We start from the raw sequence: 17,959 nt of genomic DNA, 5'->3' as shown, positions 1-17,959 counted from the left end.
CCTTCTGCCCCTCACTAACCTTTCCCTTTCCACATGATGCCACCCCACCCCCGACTTCCATGTCTCTGTCCCCCTCTAATTCCTCACACTCAAGCGCTTCTGCAACCCCCTGTGCCTGCTCCCCGTCAGATACATAATCCTGCTCCCCGTCAGATACTTCATCTCCCATAGAGAGTCTTCCTGCTATCGCAGCTTCTCCCACTGTGCTGTTCCCTTCGACCACATCTCCGCCTCTGACCCTTGCACCCTGTTCCCTCACTCCATGGGACAATGGCCCACCTAAATTGTTCCCTTCTGACGTCTCTATCTCGCCGGTCCCATCCTGCTGTCCCTTTAAGGCTCCTGCCTCTTGCACCCTCTCCCGTCCTGCCCCCTCCCGCTCACCAAGATATCCGACTCCCCGCCTCTCCCCGGAGCACCCACATCCACCACACACCCCGCTCCCGCCACCCCGCCCCCCGCAGACACCAGACTCCCCAGGGGGAGCCGAACCGCACTAAGGCTCGAGTCTGCACTCGACCCTCGCTGCCCGCTGCTGTCTTTGTTCCCCTCCACAGCACTCGGCGTGTTTTCCGCCATCTCCATCCCATTCTCCGCTCCGCCATCCTCTGCCTCTTCCTGTGCTCCTTTCTCCTTCATTTTACCGGCTGTGTCCTCCGACTGCACCGCTCCTCCGGCTGTTCCACTCTCATCTCCTGCTCCTTCTCCCATCTCCTCATCACTCATATCGCTCCCTTCTGCCACACACTCACAGCAGGTGGGGCCTTTGTGACACACCCCACAACTCTCCGCCTTGCAGCTCCAAGCAATGTGTCCTGACTCACCGCAATTGTAACTGTAAAGTCTGTGGGTTGTATAGCGAAGTAATAGACAGACTACAAGAGTAACTTAAACAGGACTTTACTATTCGAAGGTCAGGGCGAATCTGCCCAATAAATTCTGCCACAGCACTTATATACCGGTGTGGTCACCGTCGGTATTACAGTATACAGCAGCCAGGATAAAGTAGTGCCACACCTAAAATAGTTCTCTTAAAGGTGGACGGTTACATACAATAGTTCTCTTAAAGGTAGAACAGTTACATACACTACAATCCTCCCTTTTTAGCTTACAACATACTTATTCCCCATTAACATAACATCATAACATATCCAACTTCATGTTACAACAGTTCACAGAGGTAGTCTCTGCGGAAACAGTTCACAGATTCAGTCTCTGCGGGAAACAGTTCACAGATTCAGTCTCTGATCTTCTTGACTCGGTCCGGACCACGCCTCCGTGGTGTAGTCGGGTCACCTTGCTAGAGGGACTCATCCCATAGTCCTTCCCTAGACTTAACAGCTTTACTTCCATCACTTCTGAACCAGCATTGCTGACTTTTTAAAACAAACAAAAAACAGTTGGATTGCCTTGGGAAATTTTCCTACCTTCCAACTGATTTGGCTCCGTTCGGGGGACCACGTGCGTGATCGGGTAGAGGTAATAATGGTTCAGATGGTTATCATCTTCTGCTTCGTCTTTTCCTTTTTTGCTTCTTGGAGACTCTCGGGGCTCCATTGTCAGCTGCCAGCTGTAACGCCACCATCTCCCTATGTTCCTTAGACTTTAAGTGATTCATCCTGATTTCGGCACTTTGGGAGTTCTTGGCACAAGCTGGGCAGACCAGGTCCTCGTAATATTCAGTGTCACTCAACAGATCATGGTAATATTCGGTGTCGTCCTGAGCTAGGCCAGCGAGAGGGTCTTCTATTTCCTCCTTACCCAGCTGGACGTTAGCCGACTTTTGTTCCAAATCCCGACATCTGTCCTGAAGAGACTTCATCATGCGTTCAGATTCATCCCGCTTTTTCTGGGCTTCCTGCAAGTCTTTTACTAATGACCTCATTTGTGACTTCAATACTTCAACTTCATTCGGAGATTGATTGATCGGACTATTCAATCCCTCTACTGCAGTAGCTGTTTCAGTATTCTGTTGTTCTACATTGCCGTGCGTCAGCGTACTTTTGGCATCCAAGGGCTGTTCTGCTGCAGACTTCTCAGTCTGGGTTGCCACCTCAGCTCTTCCAATGACTTTTGAGAGCTCCCTTCCCTTTGAAGATTGAGGCTCGTATTTAAGTTTTTCCCATTTTAGAGTTTTATCCCTCAGCATATGAATGAGTTGGCTGACTGTTCACTCTTCTGCCATCATCCCTTTTCCATTAACTACAGAGCTGTTTATAACCTTGCCCTGGAGGAGTTGGCTGACTGTTAACTCTTCTGTCCTCATCCCTTTTCCATTAGCTGCAGGGCTGTTTAGAACCTTGTCCTGGGGCTCCTTTGCTGCTTCTACTTCGCCACCATCCGCAGCCCCCATCATTCGAATTTCCACTAATGAATCGTCCGGTGATGCTGCACCCAACTTCAGTAGGAGCTCGGAAGTCATGTCGACCAACTCAGCTTTTTCTGCCTGCAACCTGCTAACAAGCGCCTTCAGTTGCGGCACATCTTGTTCCACCGGATTGGAGCACGCCCCTTCAGAAGCCGAATCAGCTTTGATTCGTTTGGCCTCCTCGTGCAGACGGTTTGTGTGCTCCTGCTCCCTTTTCTTCCCCAGCTGCTTCTGTTGTCTTTCCAGATTCTCCCATTCGGTATCATAGAACTTTTTCATTGCTTTCATCTCTTGCTCGAGACGGCAATTCAATTGTTCTAATTGCTGTCGTAATCTGAAATAAGTTTGCGTTCGAGCTCGATGTTCCTCAGTAATATATATGTCTGTAACTTGAACAGACTCAGAATTCTCTGTCAAGCTATGTTGTTGTTGTTCAGAGGAATTCTGTTCTGAAACTTTGTTCTCCTCTGGAGCATAAGCCTTTATGCCCACATTCGTTCTACCAACCTTAGTCAGCAAGTTCATTTTAGACTTGTCTTTCATGCTTGGGCTGGTCTTATCGTCATCCGTTTCAGAGTCTGAGCTGATTGTCTGCCCCGAGTCCTCACTCGTTATTGCTTTGAGGTAGTGCCATTCCATGTCTATTTTCTTGATCCACTCCCGTCCTAGAAGTGGTGGTCCTCCCTCAGGTAGTACGTATAAGTCCATTCCGGGGTGTTCTTTGCCCCTGTCTCTCACCTTGACTCTTTTCTTTCCCATGGGGTATACTTTATGCCCCGTGTATGTCTGCAATGTGAACTTGGTATCTCTCAAGGGTATATGTGAGAATAGCCAGTTGTAATCCCTTCGATTTATGACTGATAGGGCTGATCCAGTGTCCAATTCCATTCTCACTTGGACTCCGGCTATTTTTAGCATGACCCAGATAGTTTGTAGGTCAGCTTCCTTACTCACATTATGAATTCTCAGACTACCCAGTTCCTGGCCGCTTGGGTCTGAATCCGAATTCTGTTCATCTGAACTCTTCTCAACCACCTTGTGTACTTTGTTGTACTTTTCCTGTGATGGCTTTTTTTTTTGGTTGTTGATCTTCTTCCCTGACCGGCATACTTTGGCTATGTGACCCAGTTTGCCACATTTCCTACAGTCCTGGTTTTTAAACCAGCATTGGTTCTGGTCATGTGTTGTCTTCCCACAACGATAACATTTCATTGCACCCGAAGTAATTTGATCCACACTGAGGACCGCTGCCTTCAGCTGCATTTCCGCAGTTCCTTTCGCTGCGGCTTCGTGTGATGCTGCAATAAGGACAGCCCTATCCAGTGTAAGGTCGTTCTCTTCGAGCAGTCGCTTTTGCGTTCCTTCCTTCGACAACCCGCACACGAACTTGTCTCGCAATGCCTCTGTCAGAGTTCCTCCAAACTGGCAGTATTTCGCTAGCCTACGCAGTTCGACCAAGTATTCCGCATTGCTTTCCTCTTTCCGTTGCGTTCTCGCATAAAATTTGAATCGTTCCGCCAACATCAGCGGTGTGGGGTTCAAGTGATCCTTCAGAACAGCAACAATATTATCGAAGGTTTGATCCGCCGGTTTAACTGGTGCTAGAAGATGCTTCAATAGCCCGTATGTCTTCGCCCCCATCGAGTTTAGCAAGGTTATAGCTTTATCATCATCCTCTATTTTATTGGCCTCACAATATATCTCAATGCGTTCTACATACGTGGCCCAATCTTCTACCTCGGAATCGAAATCGTTGATGTTACCACGCTTAGGCATCTTCACCTCCCTGATAAACAACAACGAAATATTTCTTTAACTCTTTTTTTTTCCAAGATGGCGGTTTCCCCGCGCTTATCTTCTTTCCCCCGCCCCTTTCAAAATGGCGGTTCCCGCTTCTGTCTTTTTCTCCGCCTACTGGCGGCTTCCCGCGGTTTCCCGCGCTTATTATCTTTCCCCGCCTACTTTCAAGATGGCGGTTCCCGCTTTTCTTCCCCTGGCGGGAGGGGTAAGCTTTTCCCTCGGGCGACGGCCGCTGGCTTTCGGGGTTCGCAGCCTGCTCTTCGGCTTCAGTGCGTTCCCTTCTCTCGGCCGGGCAACCGGCTCTGGGTACAACCCGTTGACAGCGAACGGTCTCAGCCGCTGGCTGGATCTCGCTCAGTCTCCCTCGCTCGGGCTCTGTCTCTCCCGCTCGCGCGGCTCTCGCTCGCTCTCTCTCGGGCTCTGTCTCTCCCGTTCGCGCGGCTCTCGCTCGGGCTCTGTCTCTCCCGCTTGCGCGGCTCTCAATCGCGCCTCCCAGCCCTCTCGCAGTCCGGTGCTTCCCTCCCCGGCTGCGGCTGAGTTCTCCGCGATTCATTTATTGTTTATATCTTCCCGCGCCTTACGATCCCGGCTGCAGCGCCTCGTGGTTGCGGTATTTGTCCGGCCTTTTTCGCCGTCGCGGTCTAGTCGTCTCACGACACTCCCCAGCCCGCTTGTACCGCGACTTCTGCTCCACGCTGCCCCAGTCTCAGCGCCTCTGGGCCCGACTTCTGTCCGGCTCCTTTCCCCCTCGACCGTGGTCGATTGCACCGCCCTTATCCTCCGTTTATTTGTTTCTATTTTCCCTTTACTCACAGTCACCGTGGCCGACTTGCTTCTCGTGTTGATCGGCTCACTCACCACCGTGGCAGAAGGCACAATCCGTGCCTGTTGCTGATGGAAGACTTCGTGTTTGAAATCTTCCTCCTTTCTTGGTCTACAGACTCGAGTTTTCTCTCAGCAAAACGACGAGGGCGGGTGCCTCTTCTCGACGCTCGTTGACTTCTTCAGAAGTATTGTTGCCGCAGGGTAAGATCGAACTCGTCGCCACTGTAAAGTCTGTGGGTTGTATAGCGAAGTAATACACAGACTACAAGAGTAACTTAAACAGGACTTTACTATTCGAAGGTCAGGGCGAATCTGCCCAATAAATTCTGCCACAGCACTTATATACCGGTGTGGTCACCGTCGGTATTACAGTATACAGCAGCCAGGATAAAGTAGTGCCACACCTAAAATAGTTCTCTTAAAGGTGGACGGTTACATACAATAGTTCTCTTAAAGGTAGAACAGTTACATACACTACAGTAACAATACAGGTCTGGACAGTTTCTTACGAGATGGTCATGTCCAAGACAATAATAGCACACCTTTACTTGGTTATCATGCAGCACACGAAAGTACTGCACTCCATGCAGTGTCTTGAACTTCATACTGTACGGCAATGACCTCACCCCCTCTGGGAACCGCACCTTTACATACCGGGTTCCGTCTGCTACCCGTGTTCCCGGATAGTACCTCCTTTTTATTGCAGCACAGATTTTAATGTCCCACGACTCCAACTTCTTGCTTAGCACTTCATCCTCGATGTAAACTGGCAAGTTTAAAAATGAAACCACCACCTCCTCTGAATATAGCAGAGTCACCTCCAAGAATTTCTCACCAACTTTCAGACTGAGTAACAGTCTTTTCACCTCCTCACGACCACTGACCGTCACCTCGAATCCCACACTTGGCTTTGGTCGGCAAGCAAAGCAGCTTCCCTCGCCACAGTCCTCATGAACCGCCTGGATAATATCCCAAGCTCAAATCTTCTTATCCTCACACTGCACCAGCACCGTGTTTTCTTTACCAAACCTCCTGGAGTCCCGGCCCAAATCTTTGGGCCTTTTTGTTTCCTTTCCCACCACAGTTCCTTCCCTAATTAAATTCCTCTCTGGAACATTGTCCTCTGAGGGGCCCAGCACTCCGGACCCCTCAGCAGCCATCTGGCTGTTTTTGTGGGCCAAAAAGGCCCTAAAACCTGAAAACAAAACCCCAAAACCCACCACCAACTTTTTACAAACTCACTCCAACTCCTTGCTGCAATCAGGCAACCAGTAACACCTGGCTCACTCCTAGCCCCTCCCACCTAGAGAGTGCTGCCCACTGAGCCACAACTAACACATGTAGCCTGAGAAGAAAAGGCACATTGAGAAACAAGAGATATAAGAAGAGAATTGAGACATGAATAAATATTCAACATGGGCAAAAGAGAGACAATGAACTGAAACAGAGCTTGGAGGCAGTGAGCAATATGTAGGACTGAGGACTCCTAAGAGTAAGAGGGAATGTGAGTTTGATAAATAGTGTGTTTACATTGCAAAGCCACTGTCTGAATCAGTTCTGCAATAATAGCTGCAAGTATTGAATTCTGTAGAAATCATTCAATTTATATAGTGGGAGGTTTCTAAAGCAGCTGGTGAAGTCATAGTTCATGATTATGTAACAGGTAGTGCACGCCTGGGAAAGGTCATGCAGGCAAATAAGGGGCAAAACTGTATCATTGGCTGCACAGATAGCATTCAATTCTTGACAACAAGAAAAACTTGGCTGCCTCTAATGCCAAACCCACAGTCTATTTATATTTGTGTCGGGCTTGTGGTAACAATCTCTTTGTTCTGGCGGGAACCATACCTCATCCTGACCAATATTTATCCCTGAACCAACATCACTAAAAAAGATTATCTGGTCATTGTTCCATGGCTGTTTGTGGGAGCTTGCTGTGTGCAAATTGGCTGCCATGTTTCCTACATTACAACAGTGACTACACTTCAATAGTTTCTTCATTTCTTTATTAACAGTCACTGCTCTCCAAAAATTCATTGTGTAAAGTGCTTTGAAACTTTTTGCCACAAAGGGTGTGGGGGGGCCGGGGGGGGGTTGTCAATGGGAATAATGTACATTGAATATCATCAATTTAGAATTGTAGGAATATTCATTCTTCTCTATGAATACAAATAACATAACAGTTCAGGCATTGTTTCATGTACACAGTATAGCGAGGACAAGCTGAACTTTACCATAGGAACATAGGAATTACTGGACGAAGAAAGACCAAGGTCCATCTAGTCCGCCCTCTACGTGTCAGCCATGGTTCAGTAGGTAGCACTCTCACCTCTGAGTCAGAAAGTTGTGAGTTCAAGTTTCACACCAGGGACCTGAGCACAAAAATCTAGGCTGACACTTCAGTGCAGTACTCCACTTTCGAAGATGCCGTCATTTGGCTGAGACGTTAAACTGAGGCCCCATCTGCTGGCCACATTTCCTACATTACAACAGTGCCTACACTTCAAAAAGTACTTTGTTGGCTGTAAAGCGCTTTGGGACGTCCTATAAGACATGAAAGGCACAATATAAATGCAAGTCTTTCTTTACCATCCTAGTAGTCGTATGATACAATGATAATGGAGTTGTTGACTAATCATGGCAATCGCCCGCTATTAATTAGTCTACAGCAGACCCATACATGATCCGAGGAAACTAGTGACTGCCAAGCACCTGAGAACACTGATTGCAGCATGCATGGCGCATACTGCAGTCAGTCGCTCACAAATTTTGGAAAGAGGGCCCCAAACAAGCGTTGGGTCTCCATCTGCATATGCAAAGGGTCTAACGCCTGTTTCAGGTGCAGGCCTTGGATGCCTATACAGGAGCCTTTACCAATATGGCAGACGGTGCACTTCCAGTACACAATGTGGTCGTGGACGTTGCCCTCTACATTGGATGCTTAGGTGCCGCTTTATGACTGTAAAACGAGCGCAGCGGCAACAAATTTCTAATCCAACGTATCTTTTGTATTTTCAACGTGTCCGTATGATTTAATTCTTATTGTTCTGTTACTCTCTTCCCCAATAAATCATGTGAGTTTGGTGTGTTCTAGTGATATTACTTGCTCTTAATGATTGCAATGTCCCTCTGTTTTGCAGTTTGAGGAGATGAGAGCCTCGGTTTCCCAAAGCAAAACCTTGAAAAATGGAGGCCCAACTGAAGCACAAGTGTATAATTTACAGGAAATACAGGCTCTAGATAAGGTATGTCATGACAAAAGATTACTACTTATCAATACTGGCGTAATAGCAGTATGAAAATGGAAAATATTGTAATTATCAAATTAAATGAAAAGTTTTCATTGGTGGTTTCACATTTCCAAGCTTTTTGTACTGAATTCCACTAATTTGTATATTTGGTTGTTCAGGTGTCTGGTTTAATGCTGTGTTTATTTTACAGCATTGCCTTCAGGGGCACCAAGTCCTACCTCATAGGGTGAATTTCCAGGGGCCCTCTGAAGGGAAAGCACCACCAGCAGTGTATATAAATGGCTGCCCCTGCCACAAATTCTCTTTAGCAGTTCTGATATAGCTGGCTTATTTGACACCCCCTGACATTGGGAAGGTTCACTGCCTCACTGCCAGAAACTTAACTGAGACTTGTAAGAACTACTCATGAGCCAGCTTACACAAAGAACAATTGTTTCAGTGCTACTTCCACTGCTCTGATGAATCTTCCCTCAGGCCTTACCACATTGGAGAGGATTTTGCAATATAAATGTGCTATGTTACCTATTAACTATTTATATTATACAGTAGAGGTTAAAGTTACTTGAGGGACTATTACACCATCGTGGCATCTTTAGAAAATATATATTGTGAATGACTAGAAAGGGATTAGAGGCAGAGCTATCAGGTGCACATAAGCAGAGGGATAGTCAAGACAAAAGGAGCTGCATTTTTATTGTACAAGGCTTTAATCTGCCCTCATCTTCAAATAGTGTCACAGAATCTTTTATATCCACCTGAAAAGGCAGATGGGCCTTTGGTTTAACATCTCATCCGAAAGACAGTAGCCCTGATCTTTACTGCTGCGGGATTTCCAAGCGGGGGGAGGAGTTCTGGTCGGGCGTGTTTCCCCGAACACTGTGGAGTTTCTCCACAGCGTATATGTTTTTTTTTTAAACAGGATCCCTGCCCGGAAGCCAGCCTGATTGACAGTCTTGGCTCCCTGTCAGGCAGGGATGCTTCAAAAGAGGCCATAGTCCAGGAGCAGGTAAATTTTCTACTGCTGGGATAGAGATCACGAGGTTTGGAGGGTTGGGGGGTGATCGCGGGGGTTCGGAGAGAGATTGGGGGTGGGGTGTCGGTGATCGCAAGGTGGCCAGTGATATTGTGGGGCACGGGTGGTAACGGGTTTGCTTGAGTCATAGAGTCATAGAGTTATACAGCACAGAAAGAGGCCCTTCGGCCCATCGTGTCTGCGCCGTCCATCAATCCCTGTCCAGTCTAATCCCATTTTCCAGCATTTGGCCCATAGCCTTGTATGCAATGGCATTTCAAGTGCTCATCCAAATGCTTCTTGAATGTTGTGCGGGTTCCTGCCTCTACCACCCTTTCAGGCAGTGAGTTCCAGATTCCAACCACCCTCTGGGTGAAAAAGTTCCTCCTCAAATCCCCTCTAAACCTCCTGCCCCTTACCTTGAATCTATGCCCCCTTGTTATTGACCCCCCTACTAAGGGGAAAAGTTCCTCTTTATCTACCCTACCTATGCCCCTCATCATTTTGTACACCTCAATCAGGTCCCCCCTCAGCCTTCTTTGCTCCAAGGAAAACAACCCCAGCCTGTTTAGTCTTTCTTCATAGCTGAGGCGCTCCATCCCAGGTAACATTCTGGTGAATCTTCTCTGCACCCTCTCCAAAGCAATCACATCCTTCCTATAGTGAGGCGACCAGAACTGCACACAGTACTCCAGCTGTGGCCTCACCAGCGTTTTGTACAGCTCCATCGTAACCTCCCTGCTCTTGCCTTCATTAGCCGAGGCATAGAATATAAGTATCCCATATGCCTTTTTAACCACCTTATCTACCTGTTCCGCTGCCTTCAGGGATCTATGTACATGTACACCAAGGTCCCTCTGACCCTCTGTACTTCCTAGGGTCCTACCACTCATTGTGTATTCCCTTGCCTTATTTGTCCGTCCAAAATGCATCACCTCGCACTTTTCAGGGTTAAATTCCATTTGCCACTTTTCCGCCCATCTGACCAACCCGTTTATATCGTCCTGTAGCCTGAGGCTTTCCTCCTCGCAATTTACCACCCCACCAATTTTCATGTCATCTGCGAACTTACTGATCATACCTTTTACATTCTCATCCAAATCATTTATGTAGATCACAAACAGCAAGGGACCCAGCACCGATCCCTGAGGTACCCCACTGGACACAGGCTTCCAGTCACAAAAGCAACCTTCGACCATCACCCTCTGCCTCCTGCCACTCAGCCAGTTTAGGATCCAACGCGCCAAGGCACCCTGGATCCCATGGGCTCTTACCTTCTTGACCAGTCTCCTATGCGGGACTTTGTCAAAAGCTTTACTGAAGTCCATGTAAACCACATCCACAGCATTTCCCTCATCCACACACCTAGTCACCCCCTCTCAAAATTCAATCAGATTGGTCAGACATGATTTACCCTTGACAAAGCCATGCTGACTATCCCCGATTAATCCTTGCCTCTCCAAGTGGAGACTAATTTTGTCCCTCAGAATTTTTTCCAATAATTTCCCTACCACAGATGTTAGGCTCACTGGCCTGTAATTCCCTGGTTTATCCCTGCTACCCTTCTTGAATAATGGTACTACGTTAGCTGTTCTCCAGTCCTCTGGTACATCCCCTGTGGCCAGAAAGGTTCTGAAAATTTGTGTCAGAGCCCCTGCAATCTCCTCCTTTGCCTCCCACAGCAGCCTGGGATACATCTCGTCCGGGCCTGGGGATTTATCCACTTTTTGGCCTGCTAAAACCGCTAGTACCTCCTCCCTCTCGATGCTAATATGTTCAAGTATGTCACAGTCCCCTTGCCCGATTTCTATGTCTACATCGTCTTTCTCCATAGTGAACACAGATGCAAAAAATTCATTTAAAACCCCGCCTACATCATCTGGCTCTACACACAGATTGCCACTTTGGTCCCTAATGGGCCCTACCCTTTCCCTGGTTATCCTCTTGCCCTTAATATACTTATAAAACATCTTAGGATTTTCCTTTATTTTGCTCGCCAGTGTTATTTCATGGCCCCTCCTCGCCCTCCTAATTTCTTTTTTTAAGTATGCCCCTGCACTTTTTATACTCCTCTAGGGCTTCCTCCGTCTTTAGTCTTTTGTAACTGCCAAAAGCCCCCCTTTTTTTCCTAATGCATTTTTGTATATCCCTTGTCATCCAAGGTTCCCTTTGCTTGGGCTGGGAGGAAGCACTCCTGCTCTTCCTGGCCCACAAGCAGTGGTGGGAAGGCACTTACCTCTTCCATGCAGCAGTCCTCGCCTTCTTTTAGCTGGCGGGTTTCCCAGCCAGGGTTAAACCTGAAAGAGAGATGGGATTTGATGCGCGCATCCTCATTAAAATATTTAAATGAGCAACCCACCCTGTCCCGCCTCCATTAACCGGAAGTGGGCAGGTTCAAGGCGGGTTGGGTTTGGGTTTTATGATTTTTTTGATTTTTACATCCCACCTGACCCAAACCCAAAACGGTTTTGGGGGTTAAAATTCTCCTCTGTATCTCTGAAAATGTAGCCCTCCCTCAGTACTGCAATGAAGTGTCAGCCAAGATTCTGTGCTGGAGTGGGGCTCAAAGTCACAATCTTATGATTCGGAGACGAGGGTGCTGCATAATAAGGGAGGTAACTTTCAACTTGGAGGGGGCGGAAAACTCGTTGTTTTGGATTATCCGCCCATTATACACCCTGCCTGATTTCCCTTTCAATTGACTTTGAAATATCTTAAAATCAGGAAGGAGAGTTTGAGGCAATTTGATGAGACCTCTCACGGGATGCTTATGGCTAAAATGAATGCTCATAGGATCCAGAATGAATTTGTAAATTGAATTATAAATTGTTCTCACAGTACAACAGATTCATTTACTCCTATTGCATATATTACGGTCTGAGGGCAGCAAACAAATATGCTTATTCAGCAGCTCGCTTTATGGTGTGAGGCATAGAAACTTGCCAAAGATTGGCCTGGTCAAAGTGATTTGAACTGACAGAAAATTTGGGTTTATTTCACTGCATGTTATAGAGGAATATCATAATCTGTATTATGTTATAGTTCCACATCAGTAATCATCTACTGGGTGCAATTAGCATATCTTTCACTTCTCTTTGCCTGTTTTTCAATCCATATATAGAAGATTAACATCATGCAGGATAACATCATTCATATCAGAGAAAATCTGAATTCACTGCAGGCTAAATGTGAAGAGTTAAAGGATAATGTGGAGGACAAGCCAACTGGCAACCAGGTAACAAAATTTATACATTTTTTTGTACTTCATCCTTAGCTTTATTACCATTAGTTGAATTAGAAGCATTCTAAGCCCTGCAACAACCCAGTTTGATGCATAAGGCGATAGGTTTATAATTCAGTATAACACTGCACACGTTGTAATCAGCAAGTGAAGTTCTGAGGAAAGTAATGATACCCTCTTAATAAAAGGGGTTTCACCTAACATTATGATTAAGTGCTACAATAGTCAGGCAGCTCTTGTAAATGTTTTGGAAAAGAGATTTCTCATTTTGTTAAAAACAAATGATCGCTAAAGATGATTAAATATTTTGAAATCCTTGTTTAAAATTGGCAATGTTTGGCATATGAGATCAGCTGGGTTACTTTGTGCATCAGCCAGTCATTCTGTAATTCATTCTGCAGTACAGATTGGGTTCCACCAGTGTGCATAAATAAGAAATTTACCTCCAACTAAATGCTGCTGTTCTTGTGGTATGGCGAATCATTATACAGAGAAAAAATGAACTGCATATCCTCTCCAATTAATATTTAATATTAAATGAGCAACCATCACCAATATCACTCTTGTGCAAATCTGTGCCTTTTATTATTCACTATCTTCAGACCAGTCCATGTGTAACCAAAAAGTTAATAAAACCTAAAACACGTGAATTGCCAAATGAAAGAAAATTGGCATGAACATTAACTGATAGACAAAAAGACATTGGCCCAAATTTTGCGGTCAGTGACAAAGTAATGGCACTCGCCACCGACCTCAAAGAAAGCTACCCACAAAGATCTCGTGATTTTTGTCGCACGATTTCACCTCCCCCAACGTTAATTTCATTCTGGCACCAAGTCTAAGGGATCTCCAATGTCTAGCAACTGTAAAATCATCAAGCTGGCTAAGCAACCAATTACATTGAAGAATTCTCACAGGCAGCAAACCAGGAAGTAAAATGCACTGATTTTCCTTCACTTTATAATCATTTTGCAAAGAGCGAAATAAAGGTTGGGACATACACATGGGATTAAGGTAGAAGCTGAAACAAACTTAAAAAGTATATATTATATTAAAAACATGGAATTTTTATTTTAATGGAAAAATTTGACATTCCACAAATATAAAATTAGTTTTTCAAGGCCAGAATGGTTGTTCAGCAGTAATTGTGGGCTGGATTTTGTCAGTGTGGGCGGGCTGGGGTGTGTCAGGTGGAAATGATGTCAGGACCCCTACTCCTAAATGATGTGTTGAAAAAGTGGGATTTTCCCCTAATTGGGCAATTGATTTCCAGCGTCTGGGAACCACTGGCCCAATGAGTCTTTTCATATGGAAAGTCGCCTCCGTGACATCATCAATGCTGTTGGATTTAAGGCCTGCAAGCAGCCTTGATTCTTCTGGAGACTGCAAAGGCTCTGCAATTTATATGAAACATAGAAACATAGAAGATAGGAGCAGGAGTAGGCCATTCGGCCCTTCGAGCCTGCTCCGCCATTCAATGAGATCATGGCTGATCATCCAAACTCAGTACCCTGTCCCTGCCTTCTCCCCATATCCCTTGATCCCTTTAGCCTGAAGAAATATATCTAACTCTTTCTTGAATATACTTAATGAACTGGCCTCCACCGCCCTCTGTGGCAGAGAATTCCACAGGTTCACCACTCTCTGGGTGAAGAAATTCCTCCTCATTTCAGTCCTAAATGGCTTACCCCTTATCCTTAGACTATGACCCCTGGTTCTGGACTCCCCGGCCATCAGAAACATCCTTCCTGCATCTAGTCTGTCCAGGCCTGACAGAATTTTACAGGTTTCGATGAGATCCCCTCTCAATCTTCTAAACTCCAGTGAGTATAAGCCCAATCGACACAATCTCTCCTCATACGTCATTCCTGCCATCCCAGGTATCAGCCTGGTGAATCTTCGCTGCACTCCTTCCATGGCAAGAACATCCTTCCTCAGGTAAGGCGACCAAAACTGCACACAATACTCAAGGTGTGGTCTCACCAAGGCCCTGTACAACTGCAGCAAGACATCCTTGTTCTTGTACTCGAACCCTCTTGCTACGAAGGCCAACATACCATTTGCCTTCTTAACTGCCTGCTGCACCTGCATGCTTACCTTCAGCAACTGGTGCACAAGAACAACCAGGTCTCTCTGCACTTCCCCTTCTCCCAATCTATTGCCATTCAAATAATAATCTGCCTTCCTGTTTTTGCCACCAAAGTGGATAACCTCACATTTATCCACATTATAGTGCATTTGCCATGTTTCTGCCCAAGCACCCAACCTGTCCAAATCGTACTGGAGTTTCACGACATCCTCCTCACAGCATACCCTCCCACCCAGCTTTGTGTCGTCTGCAAATTTGGAGATATAGCATCCAATTCCCTTATCCAGATCATTAATATATATTGTGAACAGCTGGGGTCCTAGGACCGATCCTTGCTGTACCCCACTAGTCACTGCCTGCCACTCGGAAAATGACCCGTTTATTCCAACTCTTTGCTTTCTGTCCGCCAACCAGTTCTCTATCCAAGTCAATACCTTGCCCCCAATCCCATGTGCCTTAATTTTGCACGCTAATCTCTTATGCGGGGCCTTACCGAAAGCCTTCTGAAAGTCCAAATACACCACATCCACTGGTTCTCCCTTATCTATTTTACCAGTTACATCCTCAAAAAAGTTCCAGTAGATTAGTCAAGCATGATTTACCTTTTGTAAATCCATGTTGACTTTGTCCGATCCAGTCACTGCTTTCCAAGTGCTCTGCTATTACATCTTTTATAATGGACTCTAGCATTTTCCCCACTACCGATGTCAAGCTTACCGGTCTATAATTCCCCGCCTTTTCTCTACCACCTTTTTTGAATAGTGGGGTAACATTAGCTACCCTCCAATCCATGGGAACTGTTCCAGAGTCTATAGAATTTTGGAAGATGACCAGCAATGCATCTACTATTTCTAGGGCCACTTCTTTAAGTACCCTGGGATGTAGATTATCAGGCCCTGGGGATTTATCAGCCTTCAGTCCCATCAATTTTCCTAACACCATTTCCCTACAAATACTGATTTCTTTCAGTTCCACCCTTTTATCAGACCCTATGTTCCCCGGCATCTCTGGGAGGTTATTTGTGTCCTCCTTTGCGAAGACAGAACCAAAATATTTATTTAGTTGGTCTGCCATTTCTTTGTTCCCCATTATAACTTCCCCCGATTCTGACTGCAAGGGACCTACGCTTGACTTCACCAATCTTTTTCTCTTCACATATCTATAAAAGCTTTTACAGTCAGTTTTTATGTTCCCTGCAAGCTTACTCTCATATTCTATTTTCCCTTTCTTAATTAATCCCTTTGTCCTCCTTTGTTGAATCCTAAACTGCTCCCAATCCTCAGGATTATTGCTTTTTCTGGCCAATTTATATGCCCTCTCCTTGGACCTTATGCTATCCCTAATTTCCATTGTTAGCCACGGTTGGGTCACCTTTTTTGTTTTATTGTTATGCCAAACTGGGATGAACAAATTCTGTAGTTCATCCATTCGGTCTTTGAATGTTTGCCATTGCCTATCCACCGCCAACCCTTTGAGTGCCATTCCCCAATCAATCCTACCCAACTCGCTCCTCAGACCATCCTAGTTTCCTTTATTTAAATTGAGGACCCTAGTCTCCGAGTCAACTACTTCATTCTCCATCTTAATGAATGTGGTAAACCACTGTTTGTATTCCACTGTGTACATGTCTGTACTTGCCTCGGCTGACTCCGCCCACGAGTCCAGGTATAAAGGTGACTGCTCCACAGTCCCTCTGTATTCTGGACTGGTCGACCACTCGAAGCACACCTTCATTCTCTTGTTAATAAAAGCCTGTTAGTTACTCGCTTAACCTCAGTCTTTTGAGTGATTGATAGCGCATCAATTTTATTAACAAGATTTTTTATAATGGAGAAGATCCTCACACCAGCATGCCTAGACTTAGACCATCGGGAGGCGGACGCATCCACCAAGTTTGCTCACTGGCTTAGGTGCTTTGAAAAATTCCTGATCGCCTCCGCTGCAACGGTCAAATTGGATGAGGACAAACTGGATGTCCTGACCTCCAAAGTGAACCACCGAGCGTACTCGGTCATCCAGGACGCGACCTCGTACACGGCTGCTATCAAGCTCCTCAAGGACCAGTACACGCGCCCAGTGAACGAGGTGTATGCCAGGCATCTCCTGGGGAGTCGTAAACAACAACCTGGGGAATATACCGAGGAATACCTTCAGGCACTGTCTGTGCTTGGCCGGGCCTGTGGTTGTAAGGATGTAAAGGCCGCAGTGTACACAGAGGAACTTATCCGGGATGCTTTTGTAGCGGGCCACGGGTCCAATTACACCCGACAGCGACTGTTGGAGCAGAGTGACCTCGACCTCAACAAGGCCTCTGAACTCGCACTCTCATTAGGCGCAGCCTACCGGGGCATGGATGCCGACTCCTCTGCACCGTGGACGCCGCGGGGAACGACAGCCTGGGACACGGTAGGACCGTCTCATAGCGCCGTGCCACCCCAGCCACATCCCAGCAACGGCCCAACTACCGCAGCAGTGTCTCAAGGCCAGAAATGCTACTTCTGTGGCCAGGCCAAACACCCCAGAGCGCGCTGCCCGGTGAAAAATGCGATCTGCTCGGGCTGCGGGAAGAAGGGACACTACGCCAGCGTCTGCAGGGCCAAAGCCACCCCGAACCCCAGCAGCGCCGCGTGTGGGCCGTGCGGGTCGCCATCTTGGGCCTCCCCAGCCATGTGCGAACCACTGGAACAGCAGCCATTTTGGACGCCTCCAGCCACATGGGGATCATGGACGCCGCCATCTTGGACGCCAGCCAGGACACAGCAGGCCCCCAACACCGCCTCATCTGATACCCGCAACGACACACCGACCCCTACGCTGGCCTCCGTTACGCTGGACCAAGCGAGACCGCACCAACTGGCCCGGTCCACAATGGACATTAAGGTAAATGGTCACGAAACAATCTGCCTTTTTGACTCTGGGAGCACGGAGAGCTTCATCCACCCCGACACGGTGCGGCGTTGCTCTCTCCCAGTCCTGCCTGCGCACCAGCGGATTTCTATGGCCTCCGAGTCCCAGTCGGCGGACATTGGCGGCTACTGCGTGGTGACACTCTTAGTAGACGGGACTGTGTACGATAATTTTAAACTTCTGGTCCTGCCCCACCTCTGCGCTGCCGTTCTACTGGGGTTAGATTTTCAGTGCCACCTTAAAAGTGTTACGATGGCATACGGTGGACCCCTCCCCCCACTCACAGTCCGCAGCCAGCAGCTTCCAAATTTCCCGCCGCGCACCAGGTGCAACCTCTCCACACTCAGTCACCCCCCCCCCCCCACTGTTTGCTAACCTCACCCCCGACTGTAAGCCCATCGCCACAAAGAGCAGGCGATACAGTGCCGGGGACAGGGTTTTCATTAAAACCGAAGTGGAGCGGCTC

General features: G+C 47.1%; 1 protein-coding gene across 2 annotated transcripts in view; it reads left to right on the top strand.

Annotated features, from left to right (window-relative positions):
* The window catches only part of LOC147122953 (uncharacterized), an 84,299-nt gene that overhangs the window by 25,437 nt on the left and 40,903 nt on the right, over window positions 1-17,959 (top strand). For both annotated transcript variants that reach the window (XM_085962692.1, XM_085962684.1), the window contains exons 4-5: window positions 8,134-8,238; window positions 12,378-12,491. In XM_085962692.1, the coding sequence (XP_085818818.1) occupies window positions 8,134-8,238; window positions 12,378-12,491 (219 nt within the window). The remainder of the gene's footprint in view (window positions 1-8,133; window positions 8,239-12,377; window positions 12,492-17,959) is intronic.

The sequence above is a fragment of the Somniosus microcephalus genome, chromosome 2 (assembly GCF_052327205.1).
Source record: "Somniosus microcephalus isolate GS21.2 chromosome 2, FLI_Smic_1.0, whole genome shotgun sequence".
Taxonomy (NCBI): Eukaryota; Metazoa; Chordata; class Chondrichthyes; order Squaliformes; family Somniosidae; genus Somniosus; species Somniosus microcephalus.
Note: the sequence above shows the minus strand (reverse complement) of the source record. Positions and strands in the feature narration are given on the sequence as shown.